This window comes from Sinocyclocheilus anshuiensis, unplaced genomic scaffold (assembly GCF_001515605.1).
Source record: "Sinocyclocheilus anshuiensis isolate Anshui unplaced genomic scaffold, SAMN03320099.WGS_v1.1 scaffold43, whole genome shotgun sequence".
Classification (NCBI taxonomy): Eukaryota; Metazoa; Chordata; class Actinopteri; order Cypriniformes; family Cyprinidae; genus Sinocyclocheilus; species Sinocyclocheilus anshuiensis.
In genome coordinates, this window is record NW_015549580.1 from 495,715 (window position 1) to 522,072 (window position 26,358).

Here is a 26,358-nt window from a genome sequence, read left to right on the forward strand (position 1 = left end):
CTATGCTCTTTCACACGCGGTCATATCCGTGTCTCAGAGCGGCTCACAGTAAATGCTGCTGCTCCACGCGAGTTTAGACCATTACACCAATATCGTGGCATTAAAATTTAATGTTGTACAATACTGAAACACTGTATTATTATTTTTTTCGTGTATAACCGACGAACTTAACATAGACTGAAAGTAGCAAGCTAACGTTAATTGTGGGGCTGCTGCTCGGTATAATAGTTTTCAAGAACATTATGTAAATTGGTAAACTATTTAGCCTAGGCTACTAAAACGAACACAAACTTAACATGAACTGTTAAAAATTATAGCAATTTATGCAAAAAAAAAAGGATGGAAAGCTGGCAGCCTGCACATTTCTTACCTTGACCAACTTCTTCCATATGCATCAATTTTCTGTTCTGATCTCAACAAGTCTGGGCAAACTAGCATATTGAGTAGCCACCCATCAGAGGCCGCATTTTTATGATGTCATCATGTAGACTTCTTACAAAGTATTTTACAGTATTTTAAAACTACAAAAATACAAAACACTAAAGTATTTTGATACAAAATACGAAGCCATTTTCATCAACCCTATCAAATACAAATTACAAAATACTATTTTGTATTTGAAATACATGTATCATAAATACTGCCCATCCCTGTTTATAACTAATATTCAAAATACTCTGAAACGAATATTCTGCTTGGATTAATGTCAAATAGTAGATATATCTGTTGAAACACACTTTAATAAGTGGCTTGGAAACTGTAAACACTGTAAACTCTGCTTTGCATTTCTTGCCTATAACAAACACCTTGTGATACGTTTATCCTCACATCTCGCTCTGTATTTTCACATTACTCAATGTTTCTTCATTGTTGTCACATGAAAAAAACAGAGCAGTTCTGCTCACTGATAAGAATCCACTGCAGTATAAACAGTACAGAACAATCTCAAGAGAGTGACATTTCTACCATCACCCAGTATATTATACAGCCCAACCTTAAATCACCAGTGTTCTTTTTCTAGTTCTTGCTAATATTGTCTCTCACTGCACCAGCAAACACCAAACTCAAACTCACCAAACTCAAAACCCAAAATCAAACTGGATGAGTGACTGAAACTGGTTGCTGGTTGATGTTGGTGCAGTGTGAACCAGCCTTTATCTTACTTCCTCCCTCTCCTCAGAAGTTGAGGTGCTGCATGTCTGTGTGTCACCACAGGTTAAGGGTTTGTAGAGAGAGGAGGTCACCTTTCTGTCGGACGGAGCACCAGATGGTGACGATGAGCACACAGATGACCGTGAAGACCAGCAGAGCCAGAATGCCCCCGATCACTGCATACGGAACAGCACTGTGGGTTTCTACCACTGCTCCGGGGTCTGAGACACACACAAAAAGTTTGAGCTTTAGCATTTTAACTAAAAAGAAGCGACCTGTGAAAACAAAGAACTGTGATTAAAGCATCATGTTTTTTTATTGCTTGCATTTTATTAGTTGAAAGAGACAATGACTGCAGAGGAAAGATGCCATCAGAGTCTGTGTGTGAAGTATACAGTAAAGTTTTACCTAAACTGACAGATAGGAAACAGTGAGAGGCAGGCAGACACTCTGAATCATCAACACATGAGGCTGGACAGCACCCTTAAATATTTAACAACCTGTTTACACCACACAGCAGTGGGTAGAAAAGCAAAATAGGAGACATAGAGACAGAGTGAATGAAAGACATACAGACAGAGAGAGCAGAAGAGAGAAAGTGACATACCAGACGAGAACAATGCCAAGAAAGAGTGAGGAAGGAAAGTGCTGTATGTTTGCTTGCAGGGCAAAAATCAACCACCAATAAGTAAAGTTTTCATGAGTGCCTGAAAAAAAAGACAAGCGACCAAATCTTAAAAGGATAGTTCAGCCAAAAATGAAAAATTCTGTCATCGTTTTTTTTTTTTCACCCTCACTTAGTTCCAAACCTGTATGACTTTATTTCTGTGAGACAAAACTGCAATAGCTCATGACCAAGGCTGTTATTCTCTAAAATCTGAAAAAAGATACAACTTTACAATCAGGGTTATTATGTATTAATTATGTATTAATTTAGCTCATTATCAAACTATTGAAAACATGTTTGTTAATTTAATTAAATCTGAGAAAATATATAATATTAGATGAAAAACCTGAACTAAATGAAAAATAGATATGTTGCTCTAAAATTAATACTAAAATTATTCACTGGGAATAAATTGAAACTAAAACTGAAATGAATAAACCTTAATAGTGATATATACAGTATATACAGTGATATATACAGTAGCAAAACTCTGCAGGACTGTGGCTTTCCAGGACTGAAGTTGCCCACCCTTGCAATAAGGTCTTGTTTATTAGATAATGCATTTGCTAACATAAACGAAAAAAAAAACAGCAAGAGTTTATTAATTATTGTTGATGTTAATTGATCTTTAGTCATTAAATAATCTACTCATATCGTTCTAAACCTGTATTATTAATTTTTTTGTTAAACAAACAGTTTTGTTTACTATTGACTTCCACTGTATCCACAAAATACCTTATTTGTGTTTCACGGAAGAAAGTAAGTCATACATTTTTGGAATGACATGAGAGTGAGGAAATGATGACAGAATTTTTGTTTTTGGGTGAATCGTCCCCGTTCACTATGTACCCTCATTGTATAGAAAAGAGCTGTGTAGCGTCTGGACCAATCAAAAACACAATTTTTATTTGATTTAACAAATCAATTATTCATTAGATTAACAAATGTTCACAGACCCCTCACCCAATAAACATACTGGGTGCCAAGTCTGTGTGAGGATTCTTCAAATTCACCTTTTGTGTTTCACAGAACAGCATATGGATCTGGAACCACCAGAGTGAGTAAACACATTTTCTTTTAAAAGAGTATTAATTTAAAGGTGAAGGGTGTAATAATGTTCTTCTATCGGTAAGCCATACCGATTGCTCCGCCCCCAAACACACACCATTGGTTGAGCTGATGTTGCAGTGTGGGGCTGGTCAAGATTTTCAAACAAACAAAACAATGTTTTCACCACAGAGCCCCAGTGTTTACATTTTTCGAGGGAAATAAACCTACAAATAGCTTTACTTACAGTTGTCTCTGCATATTAAGCTGGGATAAGAGAAAGTATTTATACATCAAAAAAATTACACACTTCACCTTCACCGCAAATGCTTCAGAAACAGCGGGAGAGCTGGAGAGAGGGAGGTCGCCTTTGAACAGGCTGTCGAGTAACATTTCATTAGGAGTCCATTTCAGAGACGATGAAAAATTAATGCTTCTCCCTGCCTCACACACACAACTAGCCACCCGTCGCTGAGGAAGTGACATTAAAGAGACCAGAGCGTCTCTCGCTTCTACTTGCAGTTGTCTTTCTCTTCTAGTCTGTTCTAGAAAACACAGTCTTTATCCCTTCAATTCTTGCTGGATACTGGAGACAGCAAACAATGCCAGTCAGAAAGAGGAAGAGCAAGATGTGTGAGAAAGATAGAGCCAGCAAAAAAAGTGTCATAGATTCAATGACTGTGCACTTTGAGGTGCGTGAAATGGAAATGGTAGAAAATGCATCTGATATCTTCTGCAGGTCAGTGTGCTGGAGCTGCTGTGTGAGGTTTGTGCAGTGTTGTGTGATGCTGATGTCTTGCAGTACAGTGAAGTCTCTTAGTAGTTCTGTCAGGTGGGAGGATCAAGGGCTCCCGTTTGACCCGACCTCACATCCCACAACATCATGAATGACAAGCGATGCCGTGTAGAGCCGGGCCTCTTTTAAGGGGTCATGTGTCTTTTTTTTTTGCTCTCTTTCTTGCTCTCTCTTTTAGCGTGTGTTTCTTCATCTGTTCGCAGCCTCTTAAATTCTAACGAAAAACAAGGCGCAGCAGCTGAGTAGATCCTCTGGAGAGCAGTGCTAGTGCTTCAGATGACAAGGGCACTTGGAAGACAATAGGATTGTGTGCACATGCATCTTAAGGAACATTAATAAACACAAAACATGAATGAGAAGATGAGAAGCTAGGCGGTTTAGCAGGAGAAAACATATGGAACGAAGCTGGTTTCAAAGTAAGCATTGGAGTAGAGCCGTCAGGGAGGAATTTGCATATGTTGAGGTGGAAGACGATTAAAAAACTGGATTTGCATTTCCTGAAGGAAATAACAGTGCTTGCAAGCCAGCAAACAGTAACAGTAAAGTTTAAGGTAAAATTATAAAAAAAAAAGCTGTGAAACCAAAGACAGAGCCAGGGAAAAGACAGAAATTGACAATAATATGCAATATAGATGGATGAGTAAGCCTAGTGTCCTGCCTTTGTAGCTTGAAGACACACAGAAGGAACAGATCAAACATGAAGTAGAATGCAATTTTTTTTTAGAGTGCATGTAAAAAAAGACCAACGCTGCTTCCCAGTTCGCCCACCTATACTATGCTCTAAAACTGTCATTTTGTGAAGAAAAAGTACGTGCTTTGGGACATACCATCACGTCATAAAATTTCATTTTTAACAGCCAATCTGTCGCATTGTTACACACATCCTGGTAGTGTAAACTGGCCTGTCAATCATCTTGTCACAGGTTACATCCTCTGTACCTTGATCTTCCAGTCGTGGGACTTTCATGCAGAGAACTCACCCTCATGTTTTTTTAAAAGTTAATGGCCAAATGTATCTATAAAAAGTTCACAATGTTATTGCAGATGAAATATAACACGGATTACATTAAATAAATATCACGTGAAATGTTGATTATTATCACTCAAACATCTTTATCTTAAAGTCCGCGTCAACCGGAAGTTGCTGCCGACTTTATTTCAGTGAAGTGACGTATTTCCAGCTGAAATGGAATATTGAGGAGAGGGCGTGGTTTTATTTTTGCGCTTCTCCTCTCATCTCTCACTCATAGCAAACTAACAGTTTAAGGGGTGTGTTTAAGGATATTCTTCCCAAGCCGTCAAACTGACGTCATCAGAGAAGGGATGCAATTCCAGAGCAGAAGTAAATGTTCAGATTTTGATTAAAGATTACCAAGACAAACCATTTTTTTCAGCGGATTAACTTGCACGGATTAATTGTTCACATCAAGACTAGCAATGTGCGCTAGTAAAGTAAATAAAGTCCATTTTGATTTAATGCGGACCTTAATTTCTTTACCGTCAGTCTTGCATATCTGCCATTTTTGTAGTTTTTGTAGCAAATTCTCCACCAAGATGCAATGGGTTAGAGTGTGCACGGATTTGCACTTTGAATTTTCACTGTAAATAATAGACCATCCAAGTAACTTTGGGATAGTCACTTCAACATACCATGATTGGAGACACACTAATTCTAATTTCAAATACTATTTAGGACAGCTAGTGTGCGAATTGGGATGCAGCACAACTGCAGTTCTGTATGCACATATCACAGTGACATCATCTTAGTCAGTTACATTTGGAATGCTGAACATTTTATCAACAAAGATGTGTTCATGCCATGTTGGAGTTACCATAATTATGAGATTCTGACTTGTACTGTAAGAAACATTCACATCCTCATAGAACTTGTAATTGCAACTTGTCAATTCTTAATTCTGAAAGCTCCAACTTGTACCTGTCATGCAGCATCACACAGAAACATTCAAAATGGCAGCAAATTCAGCAGGTAAATGTAGTTATGTAGTTATCTCTTACTATTTCTTATATCTCTTATAAATTCCAGTAATTGACTAAATGTAAATGCAAGACTAATCTGAAAATAAATGAAAGACACAATACAGTTTAATGTAGCTAGATCAGAGTTGGACAACTAATACCAAATTTTTTGCTAAATAATCTAAATAAAAGTTTATTAATAAGGTATTTGCATAACAACTGTTACTTGTTTTATTTGGGTTTTGTCTATCGATTGCTCGATTTACACAGATTCATGTTGCCATTAATAGAGTTGAAATAGAACACATTATTCTGAGGACATGAAATGCATTAAGTAGAATGTCTGGGTTGTCATATAGTTACTGTAATTACAACATAGTGTGAATGCACCATAAATCAATAAGACAACTGAATAAAATTTTTAAACAGATATAAACTTTACAATAAACAAAAAGATTATATGAAGGGCTGACAGTAATTCACAGGGACAATCACTGAATATATTTAAGCGCTGTCAACATATGAGTTTTCCAAGGCTATAGTGTTTAACAAAATATATATCAAAATATTATCATCCATTATAAGTAGTGGGTGTTTTGGATAAAGTCTCAAAAATTACTGATTAGTTTTCAATGGAATATATCATATTCCATTGAATATGATATTCCATATGAAATTATGAAGAAAATAATTTACAAAACAAATAAAGCAAGCAGAAATAACTGCAGAAATGTGTAGAAGAATGAGAAGATGATAAAATATTACTACAGTGCTCGTTGTGCAAGCACTGTAATCAAACTGTCACTCATTACAGAAATGAAGAGGTTAGCCAATCACAACAGAGGTTGTTTACATAATTCTTACAGCTACAATAGCAAAAACAGCCCGATTTATTCTAAGGGATAGAAAGAAATTCAAATGTAGTCGTGCAAAACTTTGGTGCAATAAACTAACATTAAGTACAACTCAGGAAACAAAGGGAGGTAAAAGGGAAGTGAACAATGTAAAGGAGATGAGGTAAGGTGAGGTGATGGAAGAAGGTTTACCTTGGTATTCCTTTGTAAAGCTGGAGGATGGAAGGATGGGGTGAGCGATGGCAGGATGAGAGTTGGGAGGGACAGACACTACAAGGGAATGGATTTACAACAGGGTTATTTACTAACTACTGCAGCTACATACAAGCACATGCAAGGAAAAACACTAGCAAAGGGTCTATCAGTGTGTGAGTGAGTGTACAAGTGTGTGAGCAAGAGATAAACCGTGATGTTCTTGAATTACACACCCCTCTGCCAGGGTCAAGGGTCTCTTTGCGGGTAACATCTCCAGCCAGCAGGGTGCAGCAGCTTCCTGTTCCACCCTTTCATCTCTCACCACTGCAAAATACTGCAGTTACCGTGCTCCCCGGGCTCAGCTCTCTCTCTCACTGTAATCTTCAATCCCTCCATCCCAAAGATCATCAATCTTACTGCTCTGCTCACCATCCTCCACACCTCTAATATAAGCACTAGCCTTATCGCTCTTTTTCCCCCCCATCTCGTTCCTGTTGCTGCCTCGCAGCTCTCTCCTCCATCTGCATATGGGTCTACAGCTTTTTATGCAACAAAGAGCAGCAACACAGTATTCGTTTGCGTATGTGCGTGGGCTTCAAAACTCGAAAGGATTAACAGCTTGGTACCAGACCGATCAATAACGGACGCAGATCAATATCCCAAGACCAACATGACTCTTTAGAAAGAGGAAGGCAGCTAATCATCACTCTCATTCCTCTCCTCTCAATACCTCTCATCTTTCTCTGTGGCAAAACTTCTATTTTGAACACAACAGTTCAGATATTTAAAGGTATAGTTTCCTCAAAAACAATTCTTAAATGACCCAAAAATGTGAATTCTGTCATCATTCATGTCATATATTCTAATTATCAGTAAGACACTTAATATACTGACATTGTCACTTGCACACAGCAATTTCTGTTATATTTTATTTATTTACTTTTTTACCCCTATTGCTGCTATGTAACTACCCTGTACAACCTGTTTGCACATTCTCCTCTTGTACATTCCTGCTCATCTTAATATTTATTAAGTCTACAGTACACTGTCCTGCGCATTTTATTTTATTCTTATTTTTTTATATCTTACTTTTTCCATACCTATATTTATATATAATTTTGTATTCTTTAATAATTGCACTGTCCATGGAGCGGACCTGACTTAGATTTCACCGCTGGTCATATATTCTCTATATAACCATGTATGTGACAAATAAAAAATCTTGAATCTTCTTGAATCTTGAATCATTTACTAGGGATGTAACGATTCACTCAACTCACGATTCGATGCGATTCACGATTCGATTTTCTCATGATTTGTTTTTAACAAAATAAGATTGGAGACATTATACAGTAAATGAAAAGGTGCCATTTTATTAGGCTATTGCTGCACGTTTCTTTGTGAAATTGAAATATAACAAAACTAAATTGAAATTTTAAAACAAACCCCAAATCAAACAAGTAAGTTACACAAATAAAAGAAATCACTTAATATGAACAAACTAAGGCTCTGTCTGTGCTCTTTCCATTTAAAATAGAGGCAACCACTGGATTTTAATCATGATCCAAACAAAGATGCAGCATATATGCAGCATGAGTAGTTTTTAATCTAAATTAGACTGTATAATTTTGAAACTTGAAGCAAAAACAGAATGGTCTGACTTTAGTTTTGTGAAACTATAAAACATATCTGAACAAAACAGCAGATGAGCTGAATGAGACACAGATTCACTCTCTGACAGCAGGTGGCGCTTATGAACAGCAATGATACAGTGTTTCCTGGGTTACCGCTGTAAACAAAGCAGAGCTGTGCTTATGAACACTACTTTAATATGCATTGTTCAGAGGCAAGATGAAAAGAAAATACCATGTAAACTTTTCTAAAGATAGTCAGTTCCCCTCAGAGATACATTCATATAAACTCCTACTCAAATTGTATCGCGATTTGTTTGGCATCTCAACCGATTTGAATCGTCACATATTTGAATCGATTTTCGACCGGCTCGTGGTTAATCGTTACATCCCTATCATTTACTCACCCTCATGTCAATCCAAACCTTTATTTCATGACATTTATACCTTAGAACATAAGCGGAGACATTCTTCAGACCATAAACAAGGACTGGCACAAAAGGACCATAAGAGTTTCATAAGCATTGACCATACAACTTGTTCCATGTCTTCTGTAGCCTTACTATTGATTTGTGTAAGATACTAACCAAATTAACACTAATTAATTGATTAATTGATATCACTGTGAACCACTCTGACCGGATCATTGAGTTAGTGAGTTGAACTCGATAACTGAATCAATTCCATTTGGAAAACAAAATCAGTTAGACAGTTTTGTGAACCAGTATAACCAATTCACTGAAAAGATCCACAGATCAAAAATAATTTGTTCACAAATCAAAAATGCCTACTTCTTGCATTATCACAATGTGGAAAAAAAAGAAAGAAAAAAGTAATGAAAAAGTAGTGAATAACGAATTTGGTTTGGGTTGTTTCTTGTATAAAGACTGCATATCGCTTTAGAAGGCTTGGAGTATAGCACACAAATCATGTGGATGACTTTTGTTATTTTATGGGGCTTTTGGATCCTTTTTAACCTTGAACGCTTCAGTCCCAATTTATTGTAATTGCATGGAAAGTGGCAGTCAAATTTTTTCCCTTTTATGCTCTACAGAAGAAAAAGAAAGCCTGCACACAAGTTTGGAATGGCATGTGGGTGAATAAATAATGACCGAATTTTGGTTTTGGTTGCCATATTCTGTATTTAGATCCTTTTTTCTTATTACATTTCCTGTCCCTCTTTCCTTTCTCCTCTCTTTTCAGTGCTCCCACTTTCTCATTCATTACATTTCTCTGTTTTTCCTGCACTTTTCCCAAACCCCATCATTTTAAAGGCGTTTCTTCTTTCCTGCTTCCTGCACATCATTACGGCTCAGGCTGGAAGCTGATAAACATTTCATCACACAGATGTTTGGGTGAGTCACGTCAGCAATGTTGTTCTCTGCGATTTTGGGACTCTGGGTTTTGTGCCACATTATAGCACCAAAGAAAGAGAGAGTGGCAGATCTTCAAGTTGTTCTAATTCTCTCTGTATATGGAATCTGTAAATCCCACAGTCTCTCACCTCTCCCCTCTCTGCTCAAAGGCCAAGTCTCTGTCGTCAGCTCGACACACTCCTCGATTCGCCACGCTTAATATTCCTGTCATGACTATCCAAAGGTAAAAATATGACATTTTCAATTACTATATCCCCTCTTGCTCATGCTTTCTTCTCCTTTTCCTGAGTTCCTAAGTGCCCATGTTGTTTCTACCAATTAGAGGCACAACTCATTACTGTGCTACATTTTTTCCTCTCTCCTGCAAGCAACGTTGGTTCTCCTTATCTTTTTCTCCATCCATCCTTTCACTCATTTCAACCTCAGTGGCTCTCTGAGGCTGTTCAATTGTAATGGTTTTTATTGGCAGCAAGGTCCATCATGGCTAAGTACTGCTGCTGTTTTACATAAGCATGTCTCCAGGGGACTATCCTTTGACCGTTTGACTACTGGACAAGCTGCATATGTGGAGGTGAGGAGTACACGTACACATATTCAAATTTGCTTTTCTGTGTTCTCAGTTAATGAAGTTTTCTACCTTCTAATCTTGAATCTAGCACTGAGACACCTTTTTGCATTTATGTATTTTCATTAAAGCATTATTTAGCATGTTTTAGACATTTTCCCTCATAGAGACTTTTGGCTGCTGCCTACAATGTAGGTGATTTCAGATTTAACAGATCTTGTGTAGGCAAAACCTGAACCCACACAGATACATTCCAACAAATATAAAAAGTAGTTACACATTAAAATGTTTCTTAAGTGGGTTTGGCAAAAAAGTGTGTACCAAATATATATGCAAATATTTCCAGACAGACAGAGATAAAGTAGCACAGACAGGCGTACCTGTTGAGCCATGTGGGAAATGCACACTTGCATATCAGTCAGCGTAAATTGCGAAATTTCTGAAAAAACAAAATCTCCTCCTCCTCTGTCCTTTCATCTTTCCTGACTCATTTTGTCTTTCTCTCACCCTCCTCCAGTTTATAATCATCATTCTGTTCGTATTGGCTGTAATTCCTCATTTTGCACTTCATGGCCACTTTAGACATAAAATAAATCAGTGAGAAAAAGCAGCAAGATATTGAGATCAGGCCTCCTCCACCCTCTGGTGTCACTATGACTGCTGACTCATCATCTCAATAGTTCTCCCTCACCCTCTAGCAGTCAGCCATTTCTCGTTTTTTAGTTGCACTGAGCATGGGATTTCCAGCGGATGAAGCCTAAATACGCTGATACTGCTGAGAGTTAACACCAAATCTTGTTCATTTACTCCCACACAAACACATTAAATGGGAAGGTTGGCGTTCTGTGTAGGAGAGCAACGAAAGAAAGAAAAAGGAAGGAAGGAAGGAAGACTGGATGAAAGGAAGGCAGTTGGAAGAAAGGAAGTAAGGAAGGATAGAAGAAAAGAAGGTACAAAGAAAAAAGGAACATAGAAGGGGTGGAAAAGGTAGGAAAGAAGAGAGGGAGGAGGGAAAGAATAAAGCAAAGATTAAAGGAAGGATGTAAGGAAAGAAATAAGGAAGAATGGAAGGTGACGAGAATTGAAGAAAGGAAAGCATAAGTAACTAAATGAATAAAAGAATATGAATATGAAGGAAAGAAAAAAATGGAAGGAAGGATAAAAAGGGGAAAAGAAGGGGTGGAACAAAGGAAGTATTAAACCTAAGGAAGAAAATGACACATAAATGAAGGAGGGAAGGATGCAAGGAAGGCAGGAAAGAAGATAATGAGAAACAAAGGAAGGATGAAAGGATGAAAACAAAGAAAGGAGTAAATGAATGAAGGAAAGAAAAAATGGAGGAAGAATGTATGAAAAAGAGAAAGGGCAAAAGAAGGAAGAAAGAAAGAAATAAAGAAAGGAGAAAGGGCAAAGAAAGATAGAAAAGAAAGAAAGAAAGAAAGAAAGAAAGAAAGAAAAGGAAGGAAGGAAGGAAATTTAGAAAAAAATAGAGGGAAAGGAGAAAAATGAAGGAAGGAACAAAGGCAGAAGGAACAAGGAACAAAACAATTAATAAAGTAAGGAAGAAAAGAAAAATTGGATAGGTGGATGAAAAGAAGAAACAAAGGGAGGAGGAAATGAAGGAAGATAAAAGAAACTAAGGAAGAATGGAAGGATGGATGGATGGAAGGAAGGAAGGAGGGAACAAATAAAAGGGGGAAGAAAGGAGGAAGTAAGGAAGGATGGAATGAATAAAGGAAGAAAAGAAGGAAGAAGTAAATTAGGGAGGAATGCAGGGAGGAAGGAAGGAAGGAAGAATAAACAGGCAGAGAAAGGGATCCTGGGACATTTTCTAAAGTGCAGAGGTGTTTCAAAGCTAAGAGGCTCACCTACACAGAACCGCGGATAGAACGAGTGGAAGAGAGAGGGAGCGAAGGATAGAAGCGGGATGAAAGATGACATTCCCACCCACCTGCGCTCTCCGAGCTGCCTCGTTAAGGTGCGTATTTGATGGCTGTCGTTACAATGCAAAAAAAGGAGGAGGAAAAAAGAGAAAGAAAGGAGGAAGACCTCAGGGGATCTCATTTCTTGCACTCTTTCAAAATACATCATACATCCTGCGGGTCTACAAACACAGCTGGAAGGTGCAGTACCCTGTATAGACCTGGGCGAGAGGGGGAGGACTAAAAAAAAACACACACCATGGTGGGAGAACAAGACATTCAAAGCCACAGTAAACCACCTCTGTAGCTATAAAGAAACCACGCTGTTCTTGAATGGAAAAGAAAGTGTTGGTGTTCGTGTGTATACATATGGAAATGTTTTGTAATTCTGAGAGGTGTGAAAACAGGTTTCATACGAAAGCCTACAGACTTTGACATGCAAAAACGTGGACTCTACTGAGTAGTTTAGAAGGGGTTAGGGTTAATGTCATGTGACCAGGGACATTCGTTTTCTTACCATACACCAGCAGTGTGTAGTGGTCGGCTGCACGGCCGTAATTATTATGGGCCTGACAGAGGTAGGTGCCGTTGTGTGATTGGCTGAGGCGAGACATTTGGAGAATGTTGCCCGTTTTCTCCGCCCTCTCAGGAAGAGTGTCGTTCACTCGTGACCACTGGATGTCACGTGGTCTAGAAAAAAAGACAGCAAAAAACACATTAAGCAATCAAGAATTTATCAAAGGAGCAAGGCATTAAAAGAAAAGTTTAAAAAACAAATATTCTCCAAATAATTAGGCACCAGGGACGAAAGAGAATAGAAATCAGATAATATAAAAAAAAAGATGAAAAAGAGATAAAAGGATTTGGGGGAGGAAAAAAAAACATTTCTTAATCAGTATTTTTGTCGGGTAAAAAATGTAAACAGCCTTAAAACAAATAATTTATATAAATGTATATTTATCTGAAATAAAGTTATCTGTTATTTGTGTATGATAAGATTTGCTTCAGAGAGCATGTTAAATTACTTAATTATTGTTTATTATATCTATAAACCCCACTGATTTTTTTTAAATCTCTGGCGAGCTTCTGAAGTAGGGCTGCACGATAAATCGCATGCGATATTTAACGCGCATCTTGTCAGAAAGCCGGTTCTGTAATCAGCGGTAAATCTCCATCGCCTGTGGGCTTTCACATTGAGCAGCATTAACTACACAGAGCCGTTGTTCACTGACGAGCTGCGCAAAAAATCACGCGAATATGAACGTGGTTTTGCGCAGCTCGTCAGTGAACAACGGCTCTGTGTAGTTAATGCTGCTCAATGTGAAAGCATGCAGGTGATGGAGATTTACCGCTGATTACAGAACCGGCTTTTCTCACAAGATGCGCGTTAAATATCGCATGCGATTTATCGTGCAGCCCTATTCTGAAGTATGCATCTAATGGACACATTTCTAACCCATCCTCAGGGATTTGTGAATGGCAGTGAAGCGATGCAACTGACATTATTAGGTCACATGACAACAACAACATAATGTAGTACATCTGGATTACATTCATACTACACACATTAAAACAATGTACTTTATAATGGTTGCAAATTAATTACTTATTAAAAAAAGTAGCTACTCAAAAGTATTACAGTTTTGGACTTTTAGCCATTCACTTGTCTCTTTCCTAAATGTTTTTGAACGAATCAGTTGAAAGAATGATTCAATGACTCACTCATAAAGAGCCATTTGTTTCATTTGTGAACAAACACACAGACACATATATACATGGGTCAAAGACAAAAAGGGGTTTTCAAGCATCAAAACAACTAAAAATTTAATGCAACTTTAAATTGTTTCCTCAACCATTAGAATGTGTCCTGTTCAATTTTTTATTTTTGAGCAAAAAAACAAACGTACAAAAAAAGACGATCATACATTTTTACCATGATTTACAGAAGACACCCACTACAATGTCATTAAGTGTTTAAAAAAAGGTTCATATACCAAAAAGCTTCTCAGGCATATCTAGAACCAGAATCATTAGATGACATTAAAAGGCTCTATTTAAGGATCACAGTGCAGCCCCCAAGAACTAATTAACTGTAATTTTGAATATTTACCAGTCTTTGCCACTATCCTTCAAAACACTAGGTTTTACCACTGATCTATATAATGAATGGATTGCTCGAGTTCTAAACAGCCAAAACCTTGACCTAAAATCACCAGATTTGAAGCGTATCAGTCACACAGGATTCATTTTTATGTTATGTGTATGTAAATTAATTGTTACTTCAGATGTTATCTGCAATGTTTATGGTCTTTTCGGGCAGGATAAGCGATATATTGAAATTGTTTAGGTGGGTGTGTCAGCTGCATATTTGCCGACACAGGTAACTGATCCAACACAAAATATATTTCTTTGTGTACATAATTATGCAGGAAATATTAAACATGGACATATATCTGGTATTAGTATCAGAAATGGATTTGGATATACAACAACTATTACAATACAAGCATGTTTTAATATTGCTCTATATTGCATTAAAAGTTTACCATGCATCCTTGGAAATAAAGCTTCATGTCTTTAAGTCCGTATCATATGTAGTCAGCGCTATTTCTTTGAATAAGTTATGATGTGTGTATTTTTTATGTCCTGATGGAGCAACATTTCAGACTCTTCAAGATCGTGCAAATTCTTTGGCATTTTACTAGCATTACAGTTTCCATAGGAGTAAAATGTTATGTGTGTTTAATTAATTATTAATTTAACCAACGTTTAAATCATTAACTGCTTCAAAATGCACGCTGTTAATGAAATCATTGTTGAAACTTGTTGTTGTAATCTTCAAACATGCCCCTACAATTAAACATTTACACATTTTACACTCTCTTTCCCCTGCCGTATAAATCACGTAGCCTTTCATTTCTCTTTCCTAGCTAAAACTTCTCTGAGCCCATCTTTCTTTCCTTCCCTCACTCTGTCATTTCCCCATTTCAGCATAAAATGAGTGGCAGCTCAAGCGTCCTCTCTATCTCTCCATCTTTCATTTCTGTAGCGGTCCCTTACGAGGCTCTGGAGAGGCTTAATGGCTTTCTGCTCACAGCCTCTTGGGGAGAAGAGGCTCAGTGACCACGGGCGAGCCGCAGAAAAATGATAGACTACGACAAACATGCCTTCTGAAGGAAGAAAGTGTCTGTGCTCACTGTGACACTGCTGAGGTTGACAGAGGGACACTTTCTCCTTCAATATAAGACGTTTAGTGAGGTAAAAGAAAAATATCGAAGAGAAAAACTCTGAAACTTCATTACACATTTACCACAATTGGCTAAAAAAAGCTCAAATGCTGCTTAAGAATTGTTCCCCTTCAGGAACTCGAGCTGCGTCGAAGTCGCTTTGGGAACGCCCTTGCGTGACCGCGTTAACGAGCGTTGCAACCCGCACCCCTCCACAAGAAGATCGGGGGTTGTGGCGATGCTCTCAGTCGGGGTCTTCTAGACTGAAAACGGATCTGCGGACCGTTATTTTATCTAAGAGGACCTCGGCTAAATGGTCCTTACCATTGTCAGGTCCCTGAGGAAATGTTCATTGAAGTCTTTTTTAATTGTTCACTTTATCCTGTTTTATTTGATTGTATACTGTTATTATTTTTATTATAACTATAACCACCGGTACTGCCATATTACTTTTTTCTTAAAAACAAAATGTAATTTATTTCATATGATGTTATAAATAAATAAATAAATAATATTTATTAATAATAATGTATACTGTATTTTTATTACTTCAGTCTTTCCTGCTACTTCTAGTTAATAAAATAAAATATTTATTTTATATAATTTATAAATAAATGTAGTAATTATACATAGTGTTGTCAAAAGACCCGGTATTTCGGTACCAAGTCGGTACTAAAAAAATTAAAACTTTACGGTACTAGGTTTTCTTAAGTACCGGTGGTACCGAGTACCCGGTCAACCCGGTACAGCTGCAGACTGAGGAAGATCCTGAAACACACCAGCAAACCCTAAAACAGACAACAGTTTACAGATGTTTTTCAGTGGCAGCAGAACTATGACTAAACTTTTGGGTGAAACTTGTTTACTTTTTTCATACTTGTATTACTTGTGGAAAAACTTGAAACACTTTTAAATAAGTATAAAGAATGGCATTGGTTTTGTACATTTAATTTTTGTTTAATGTTATTAATAAAAATGTTGTTCAATTAGCATGTTTTTGTGTTTTGCTTTGGTACCGAAATTGGTACCGAGAACCGTGGATTTTCACTGGTATTGGTACCGAATACTGAAATTTTGGTACCGTGACAACACTAATTATACAATTAGTTTCATCTTGTTTTATTTTATTACATACTGTTATTATTTTTTATTACCTCAACCTTTCCTGCAAAATTAATTTACTTCTTAAAATAATTTGATTTTTAATTTATTAATAAATAAAGGTGGTAATAATTGTTATAAAATAATAATATACAATAAATTTGCATTTTACTTTTCCAGTTACTGCTTTTAATGTGTACTTTGCAATTGAAACTGAAGGGGAAATAATGAGAGAGAGAGAGAGATGGGAGGAGGAACAGAGGACGGAGTCAAGGCTGTTCTTCCTCATGTACAGATGCAGGATCATCTTTGTTCTGAGCCGTTATACTTTATTGGAGCTGGATTGAGATGATCCTCTTTAAGCATTTTGGAGTGTTAGAAGATAAAGCTTCTAGCTTCAGCTTAAAGCTGTTCTTGTGGGACCAGTTCAGATGATTAGTTTTTAAAGCACAAGTCGAAACAGAAATTCACGCACGCTTTCACATCCATCAAAATCTCCCACACGCAACCTGACAGATACATTTCCAAAGAAAAGCACACATGCTCTTGTACACTCACAGTGGGTTGCCGGTAACGGAGCAGGTGAGACTGAGGGAGTCTCCCTCTCGGAGGATGCCCTGAGGGGGAATGATTTTCACCGTAGGAGCAACTGCAGAGATAAAGAGAAGGATAGAGAGAGGGAATAAAACAGGAAAAGAGCTCTGTCACAAAGTCTAGTCAACACATACTGTGTTCAATTGCAGTATCCTGACTAAAATGGAACCTCATAAGTTACAGCTTTGGAACAAAATTACTCACTCACAACTAAATGTTGCTCTGGACTCAGTTGATTATGAATACAGCCAATGTGAACATAATAATAATAATAATAATAATAATAATAAATAAACACATAATTTCAATATTTTTTTCTTAAATACATTTTTTTATTATTTCAAGTTTATTTATGATCTATTTATTATTTATAACAATTTTTATGAACTATTATTCAAAGGTTTGGGATACTGTAAGTAAAATTTTATTTTTCATAAGAAATATTAATAAGAAAGCCATCACAGCAATAAATTGCATTTCTAAATATATAAAAAAATGTAACATTTAAATTTGAATAATATTTCACAATATTATCATTTTCACTGTATTTTTGATAAATACAACCTGGGAGAAGCTTATGCTTCTTTCAAAAAACAAACCAACAAAAACTTTTGAATGGTAGTTTAATACTGTATAAAATGTATTTGCATAAAAATGCTCTTAAAGTGCTGCCTACGGATGCAGCTCACTAAGTTTTGGAACAGAGCAAGTGTCTCAATACATTTCTAGCAGTGTCTGATTTAAACTCATTGTGGGTACCAACAGTAATACACTAAAATTCATTTAAACTCGATTGTCTTTTTACAGAATAAAGCCCTTCCGACTGTTACAGCAACTTCATGTGAGAAGTCCTTGTATAAAGTTCATATTAGATATTTTTATAGGTTGAAATCTTTCCACAGTATTACATTTCGAGTGTTTCTGTTAATACTGTGGTGTGATGTTTAATGGGATACTGTTGTCTTCTCATCCTTTATCATCACAGGCAAGATGTAACACAAACAAACAAACCTTGTTAGAGGCTTGCCAAGTGAACATGTTTAAACAGATGGTGCTTCAGTGAGCTAATAACAACCGTTAATCAGTCTAATATGGCGGTAGTCATGGAAACGTGATGGCATTGTTGGCTCACAGTGAACGTCCAAGCTGTAGTGACGAACTCGCTTCTGCCCCACGAGTGCCGGGTGAGACGCCTCACAGCTCAGCGCCGCTCCGTTATCTTTCCTCTCCACGGGGATACGGATAGTGTTGGAAACACTCACAGTCTTGCCGTTCTCCTGCTGAGAGATCACACCTGAACGAAGAGAGAGGGATGGAAGGAGAAGTCAGTTTGCTCAAATTTTAACAATGTGTGTTCACATTTCAGCCAGACATTATTTACATACCTTACGTACAAAGGATTGCACGCTCGCCCTTATTACTTCAAACAGTATGAATTTGATGCACTGAGCAACACACCTTACTCGCATTGATTTCACAACCACAGAACAGGCTCTATTATCCTTCTGAGACTATTAAGTTTTAATTTGATGATTAAAAAAACGAAATGACAAGGGGCGAGTGAAGGGCAGTAATTGGATGATGAAACAGACAGAGGGAAGTTAGGTCGATAGAGAGTGGGGTCAAACGGAGTTTACATATTTATGAAGGATATTTATGAGGATTACCGTATTATGGGCTACCAACTTTGGTCTTTGTCAGACTCGTATTTACCAGACAGTACCAATAACTTGACTATTGCAATGCCAGATAAAAACAATCAGAATGTCAGTGGCAAAAATGAATGATCTTTAGCCATTTTTTGATATGTAATTTTATACTTGCTTTGTGTTTTATTTTGAATTTTTCATTTTGAACAATGTAGCAATCAAGTATTGTGGTGTCATCAACATCAAAGCCAAAAATAGATACTCTTTTGTGTTGTGTACTGCTATAGAAACAAATAATTTCTGAGTTTGAAGACATGAACAGCTCAGAGAAGATTCTAAAACAACTTTACAATAAGGCTCTATTATATTAAGTAAGTATCATTAACTAAAAATAAACAGTGTCGCGGGGATGACAAAATCTGGAAAAGTGTTCGCATTTTTACACTTTCAGTTCCATCATAACAAAGTCAATGTCTTTTTTTTTTATTTTATTTTTTTATGGGTTTTAAGTTAAATGCCTAAAATAAGGTCTGTGGTTAACATGAGCTCAAGATATTTTCATATTTTATTCTAAACATGAAATACATCAGTCATATCTAATTGGGATTTTGTGTAGCTTTTACTTTTATTTATAGCGGTTTTAAACTATTTCTAGCTTACATTTGGCTTATATTTAGGCTTCAAAATTGAACAAAAAGTATGAACCATAAACATTTGTGTCACAGAGTTTATTTTCTGCAATAATCTAGAAGCCAATGGAAAAACTAGGAAACTAGGCTGATGCTAACTTGAAAGTTCGCCTAAAAATACATAACCATTGGAGCACCCTACATTTTCACAGCATTTCTTCATTTATATGTTAATGTTAATTTATAAATATAGCTTTGTTTATTGTTAAATCATGCTTGATCATTATTCATTAAGTAATGTTAATGTTTGAACTAATCACCCTAGGTTAATATTAATTTAAAAATAAAGCATTGTTTATTGATAAGGTTTGTTCGTAATTTAAGCAATGTAACTGTTTTGATTTGAAATGTTAAAAATGTACACTAGTGTTCAAAGGTTTGGGGTCAGTAAGATTTTTTGGTAACACTTTCTATGAAGCCTGTATTTATAATACATTATAAGAGTATTCTTAAGGCATTATAATGAATGCATAATGTATTATAAAAAAAATTATAATAATGTTGTATCATCTCATGAGTAATCATAACAACAGTTTTAATGCATTATAATATTTACTTATTTGTTGTTATAGCTTTTAAGATTATGATTTATAATACACAATTAACACAATGCATCCACTTAACTTACAATGGATTATATTTCCCATAGTTATAATGTATTATAAGTATCATATCTTGCCATTGTTAACTTGTTACTTTACTTAAAGCAGACAAAGACCACTTATAAATAACAACAACAACAACAACAACAACAACGACAACAACAATAATAATGAAAATAAAAATAATATTTTTTCTTAAACAGCCATAAGATCGGCTATCTGATCAGATGAATGTGTAATATGGCACATTTGATTTTCTTTAAGCATTTTGGAGTGTTAGAAGATAAAGCTTCTAGCTTCAGCTTAAAGCTGTTCTTGTGGGACCAGTTCAGATGATTAGTTTTTAAAGCACAAGTCGAAACAGAAATTCACGCACGCTTTCACATCCATCAAAATCTCCCACACGCAACCTGACAGATACATTTCCAAAGAAAAGCACACATGCTCTTGTACACTCACAGTGGGTTGCCGGTAACGGAGCAGGTGAGACTGAGGGAGTCTCCCTCTCGGAGGATGCCCTGAGGGGGAATGATTTTCACCGTAGGAGCAACTGCAGAGATAAAGAGAAGGATAGAGAGAGGGAATAAAACAGGAAAAGAGCTCTGTCACAAAGTCTAGTCAACACATACTGTGTTCAATTGCAGTATCCTGACTAAAATGGAACCTCATAAGTTACAGCTTTGGAACAAAATTACTCACTCACAACTAAATGTTGCTCTGGACTCAGTTGATTATGAATACAGCCAATGTGAACATAATAATAATAATAATAATAATAATAATAAATAAACACATAATTTCAATATTTTTTTCTTAAATACATTTTTTTATTATTTCAAGTTTATTTATGATCTATTTATTATTTATAACAATTTTTATGAACTATTATTCAAAGGTTTGGGATACTGTAAGTAAAATTTTATTTTTCATAAGAAATATTAATAAGAAAGCCATCACAGCAATAAATTGCATTTCTAAATATATAAAAAAATGTAACATTTAAATTTGAATAATATTTCACAATATTATCATTTTCACTGTATTTTTGATAAATACAACCTGGGAGAAGCTTATGCTTCTTTCAAAAAACAAACCAACAAAAACTTTTGAATGGTAGTTTAATACTGTATAAAATGTATTTGCATAAAAATGCTCTTAAAGTGCTGCCTACGGATGCAGCTCACTAAGTTTTGGAACAGAGCAAGTGTCTCAATACATTTCTAGCAGTGTCTGATTTAAACTCATTGTGGGTACCAACAGTAATACACTAAAATTCATTTAAACTCGATTGTCTTTTTACAGAATAAAGCCCTTCCGACTGTTACAGCAACTTCATGTGAGAAGTCCTTGTATAAAGTTCATATTAGATATTTTTATAGGTTGAAATCTTTCCACAGTATTACATTTCGAGTGTTTCTGTTAATACTGTGGTGTGATGTTTAATGGGATACTGTTGTCTTCTCATCCTTTATCATCACAGGCAAGATGTAACACAAACAAACAAACCTTGTTAGAGGCTTGCCAAGTGAACATGTTTAAACAGATGGTGCTTCAGTGAGCTAATAACAACCGTTAATCAGTCTAATATGGCGGTAGTCATGGAAACGTGATGGCATTGTTGGCTCACAGTGAACGTCCAAGCTGTAGTGACGAACTCGCTTCTGCCCCACGAGTGCCGGGTGAGACGCCTCACAGCTCAGCGCCGCTCCGTTATCTTTCCTCTCCACGGGGATACGGATAGTGTTGGAAACACTCACAGTCTTGCCGTTCTCCTGCTGAGAGATCACACCTGAACGAAGAGAGAGGGATGGAAGGAGAAGTCAGTTTGCTCAAATTTTAACAATGTGTGTTCACATTTCAGCCAGACATTATTTACATACCTTACGTACAAAGGATTGCACGCTCGCCCTTATTACTTCAAACAGTATGAATTTGATGCACTGAGCAACACACCTTACTCGCATTGATTTCACAACCACAGAACAGGCTCTATTATCCTTCTGAGACTATTAAGTTTTAATTTGATGATTAAAAAAACGAAATGACAAGGGGCGAGTGAAGGGCAGTAATTGGATGATGAAACAGACAGAGGGAAGTTAGGTCGATAGAGAGTGGGGTCAAACGGAGTTTACATATTTATGAAGGATATTTATGAGGATTACCGTATTATGGGCTACCAACTTTGGTCTTTGTCAGACTCGTATTTACCAGACAGTACCAATAACTTGACTATTGCAATGCCAGATAAAAACAATCAGAATGTCAGTGGCAAAAATGAATGATCTTTAGCCATTTTTTGATATGTAATTTTATACTTGCTTTGTGTTTTATTTTGAATTTTTCATTTTGAACAATGTAGCAATCAAGTATTGTGGTGTCATCAACATCAAAGCCAAAAATAGATACTCTTTTGTGTTGTGTACTGCTATAGAAACAAATAATTTCTGAGTTTGAAGACATGAACAGCTCAGAGAAGATTCTAAAACAACTTTACAATAAGGCTCTATTATATTAAGTAAGTATCATTAACTAAAAATAAACAGTGTCGCGGGGATGACAAAATCTGGAAAAGTGTTCGCATTTTTACACTTTCAGTTCCATCATAACAAAGTCAATGTCTTTTTTTTATTTTATTTTTTTATGGGTTTTAAGTTAAATGCCTAAAATAAGGTCTGTGGTTAACATGAGCTCAAGATATTTTCATATTTTATTCTAAACATGAAATACATCAGTCATATCTAATTGGGATTTTGTGTAGCTTTTACTTTTATTTATAGCAGTTTTAAACTATTTCTAGCTTACATTTGGCTTATATTTAGGCTTCAAAATTGAACAAAAAGTATGAACCATAAACATTTGTGTCACAGAGTTTATTTTCTGCAATAATCTAGAAGCCAATGGAAAAACTAGGAAACTAGGCTGATGCTAACTTGAAAGTTCGCCTAAAAATACATAACCATTGGAGCACCCTACATTTTCACAGCATTTCTTCATTTATATGTTAATGTTAATTTATAAATATAGCTTTGTTTATTGTTAAATCATGCTTGATCATTATTCATTAAGTAATGTTAATGTTTGAACTAATCACCCTAGGTTAATATTAATTTAAAAATAAAGCATTGTTTATTGATAAGGTTTGTTCGTAATTTAAGCAATGTAACTGTTTTGATTTGAAATGTTAAAAATGTACACTAGTGTTCAAAGGTTTGGGGTCAGTAAGATTTTTTGGTAACACTTTCTATGAAGCCTGTATTTATAATACATTATAAGAGTATTCTTAAGGCATTATAATGAATGCATAATGTATTATAAAAAAAATTATAATAATGTTGTATCATCTCATGAGTAATCATAACAACAGTTTTAATGCATTATAATATTTACTTATTTGTTGTTATAGCTTTTAAGATTATGATTTATAATACACAATTAACACAATGCATCCACTTAACTTACAATGGATTATATTTCCCATAGTTATAATGTATTATAAGTATCATATCTTGCCATTGTTAACTTGTTACTTTACTTAAAGCAGACAACAAAGACCAATTATTAACAACAACAACAACAACAGCTATATTAATAAAAAATGTTTCTTAAACAGCCATAAGATCAGATATCTGATCAGATGAATGTGTAATATGGCACATTTGATTTGAACTATATTTATTGTAATATCAATAAGATACTGTACAGATCTTAAATAAATACTGTCAAGATATGAGACTTATAATCCATTATAAATTAAGTGAATTTAACATGGCGTTTATTGCATGTTATAAATAATCATACTTTCATAGAAAGTGTTACCGATTTTTTAAAATAATAATAATAATAATATTACTGTTTTACTGTATTTTTGATCAAATAAATGCAGCCTTGGTGAGCATACAAACTTCTTTCCAAAACATTAAGCCTAGATTACTAAATGCTGTAAAAGTACTGTTAGTAATGCATTCACTAAATTGAAAATGTTAAAGTGTTATCCAATCTCAGAGTTACCATCTCACAATAAAATGACATAAACGCAGCATTGGTGTAACCGCACTGGCCAGTTTTTTTATGTTTGTGTCACTCCGCTTGTCTGTGTTAATGGCATTCCAGACCAGAATATGCAAGTGGCTTTGTGGAGTTTGTGGAGTCATTTTTCCAGACAGGCTGTCAGCCTGTGTGTTGTCTGAAACATGTTACCTGACATAAACTTGTTTATATAACTCTTACTTGTGTGATATTGCTTAAATAACCTTGATCAGGCAGACATTTAAATTATGTTTACTGAAGCGGAACAGCGGTGGGCTCAGAAAGTCTAAATTCAAACTGAGCCCTGTCTTACTGAATCTGTCGCAGACAGACAGACACTTGTGCTCACAGCTTTATATTTCAACAACATTGATAGCAAGCCAAGCCTACAATCTCACCCTACACTTTCCTTGCCTCTTTTTTCCCTGTCTCTGTGTCTTTGTCATTTTCATTCTCTGTGTTTTCCCCTTATTTGAAGCCCAAAACAAAAAGATAGAGCAAATATGATGGCAGTGAGAAAAAGAGAGGAGAGAAAGCAGGAAAATGAGAGGCACAGATTGGGGCCGCACCTGGATCCAGTTCTGTGTGTGGAGGGGTGTATGTGCCAAAAAAACGTTCATCTGCACACATCCGAAGAGACCCAGATGGACAGATGCATTTGAAATTCGATAGAGTGACATAAATCAATAGAGGGGAAAATGTGCCAATGAGCAAACACATGGGGGAGAGGAGCAAAGCGTATAGTCCTGGCTGTCAGAGATTAGTTGAAATGCATGACATTTACCGTGAAGACAGAGAGTCTGACAAAGAGACAAAGCAAATATGCACAATATGCACAAATGTGAAGGATTTTTAAGAACAGCTGACTCTTTCGTGTTTGTATATGTGCTTATATGTGTCTTTCATGTTTGTAAGCGCATGTATAATATATAAATGTGACTTTTACATTAAACTCACCTGCGATTTCTCGGCGGTCTCGAACCCAGCGCAGTGTGGCTGGTGGTTTGCTCCGCGGGGACATGCATGTGAGTTCCACCTCTCCACCCTCCACTGCCTCTGTCTTCACCTCCACTGTAGGGACCTCCGGGGGCACCACCACCGACAGCGTCGCCACCTGGTGGTGTGTGTCATCGGTGTAGAGCTGACAGAAGTAGCCGCCCTCGTCAGATACACTTACATTAGTCAATGTGATCCGCACCAGGCGCGGCGTGAAAAGAACCATCTGAAAACGGTCGTCTTTCAGTGCTAGAAGAGAGAGAGTAAGGATAAAGGAACCCCAGGATAAGCAAGTTCAAATTAAATTAAAATTTAGCCTATTTGCTTTCTAAATGCATCCTTGTAGTCTTATTTTGAGCAATTTCACTGGTGCATGTTATTGCAAAGAAGAAAATGTGTCTTTTTAATTTTTAATCAAAATGGAATGACTTTCTCTTTCTCTGAAATGACTTCCCTTTTCCACTGACGTCCAAATAGGCATTTAAGCATTGTTTTAGCAATCCTATTTCGAGTTTTGCTTCATTCTGGTTTATAACGCCTTCTTTTCACAATGATTAAAATCAAGTCAAGCCCATTACATAAGTAAAATGGGTTGTGGTTGGCAATTCACACTAACTTAAAGTAACAAAAGTAAAAGTAAATTGACAGTAAAGGCATAATATGTTTATATTAGAATGATTTCTGAAGGATAATGTGACACTGAAGACTGGAGAAATGACTGCTGAAAATTCAGCTTTGTCATCACAGGAATCAATTACATTTTAAAATATACTATAATAGAAAACAGATATTTTAAATTGTAATAATATTTCCGATTATGACTGTTTTTTACTGTCTTTTTAATTCAATAAATGCAAACTTGGTAAGCATAAGAGATTTCAATCATTAACATTAAAGGGGTCATATGATGCTGCTAAAAAGAACATTATTTTGTGTATTTGGTGTAATGAAATGTGTTTATGTGGTTTAAAGTTCAAAAAACACATTATTTTCCACATACTGTACATTATTGTTTCTCCTCTATGCCCCGCCTTTTTGAAACGCGTCGATTTTTACAAAGCTCATCGGTCTGAAAAAGCGAGGTGTGCTGTGATTGGCCAGCTATCCAATGCGTTGTGATTGGCCGAATACCTCAAGCGTGAGACGGAAATGTTACGCCCCTCACATACTGTTGATGCCGTGTCCGGCCGGAGCGACGAGACAAACATTAAAACCCATTACAAACGAGGCATTTGTTGCATCCAGTGGGGACATAATTACTGATTATAATGACTTATACTGTCTTTTTACGC

The 26,358-nt window shown here is 36.1% G+C and overlaps 1 protein-coding gene across 3 annotated transcripts in view; it reads right to left on the reverse strand.

Moving 5' to 3' along the window:
* LOC107657657 (cell adhesion molecule 4-like) overlaps positions 1-26,358 on the reverse strand; it is a 159,489-nt gene that overhangs the window by 7,792 nt on the left and 125,339 nt on the right. For 2 of the 3 annotated variants that reach the window (XM_016445818.1, XM_016445816.1), the window contains exons 3-8: positions 25,028-25,315; positions 21,672-21,833; positions 20,504-20,594; positions 12,700-12,872; positions 6,686-6,763; positions 1,245-1,373 (exon numbers count right to left, since the gene is read on the reverse strand). In XM_016445818.1, coding sequence (XP_016301304.1) covers positions 1,245-1,373; positions 6,686-6,763; positions 12,700-12,872; positions 20,504-20,594; positions 21,672-21,833; positions 25,028-25,315 — 921 coding nt within the window. The remainder of the gene's footprint in view (positions 1-1,244; positions 1,374-6,685; positions 6,764-12,699; positions 12,873-20,503; positions 20,595-21,671; positions 21,834-25,027; positions 25,316-26,358) is intronic. The other variant, XM_016445819.1, reaches the window with a different exon arrangement.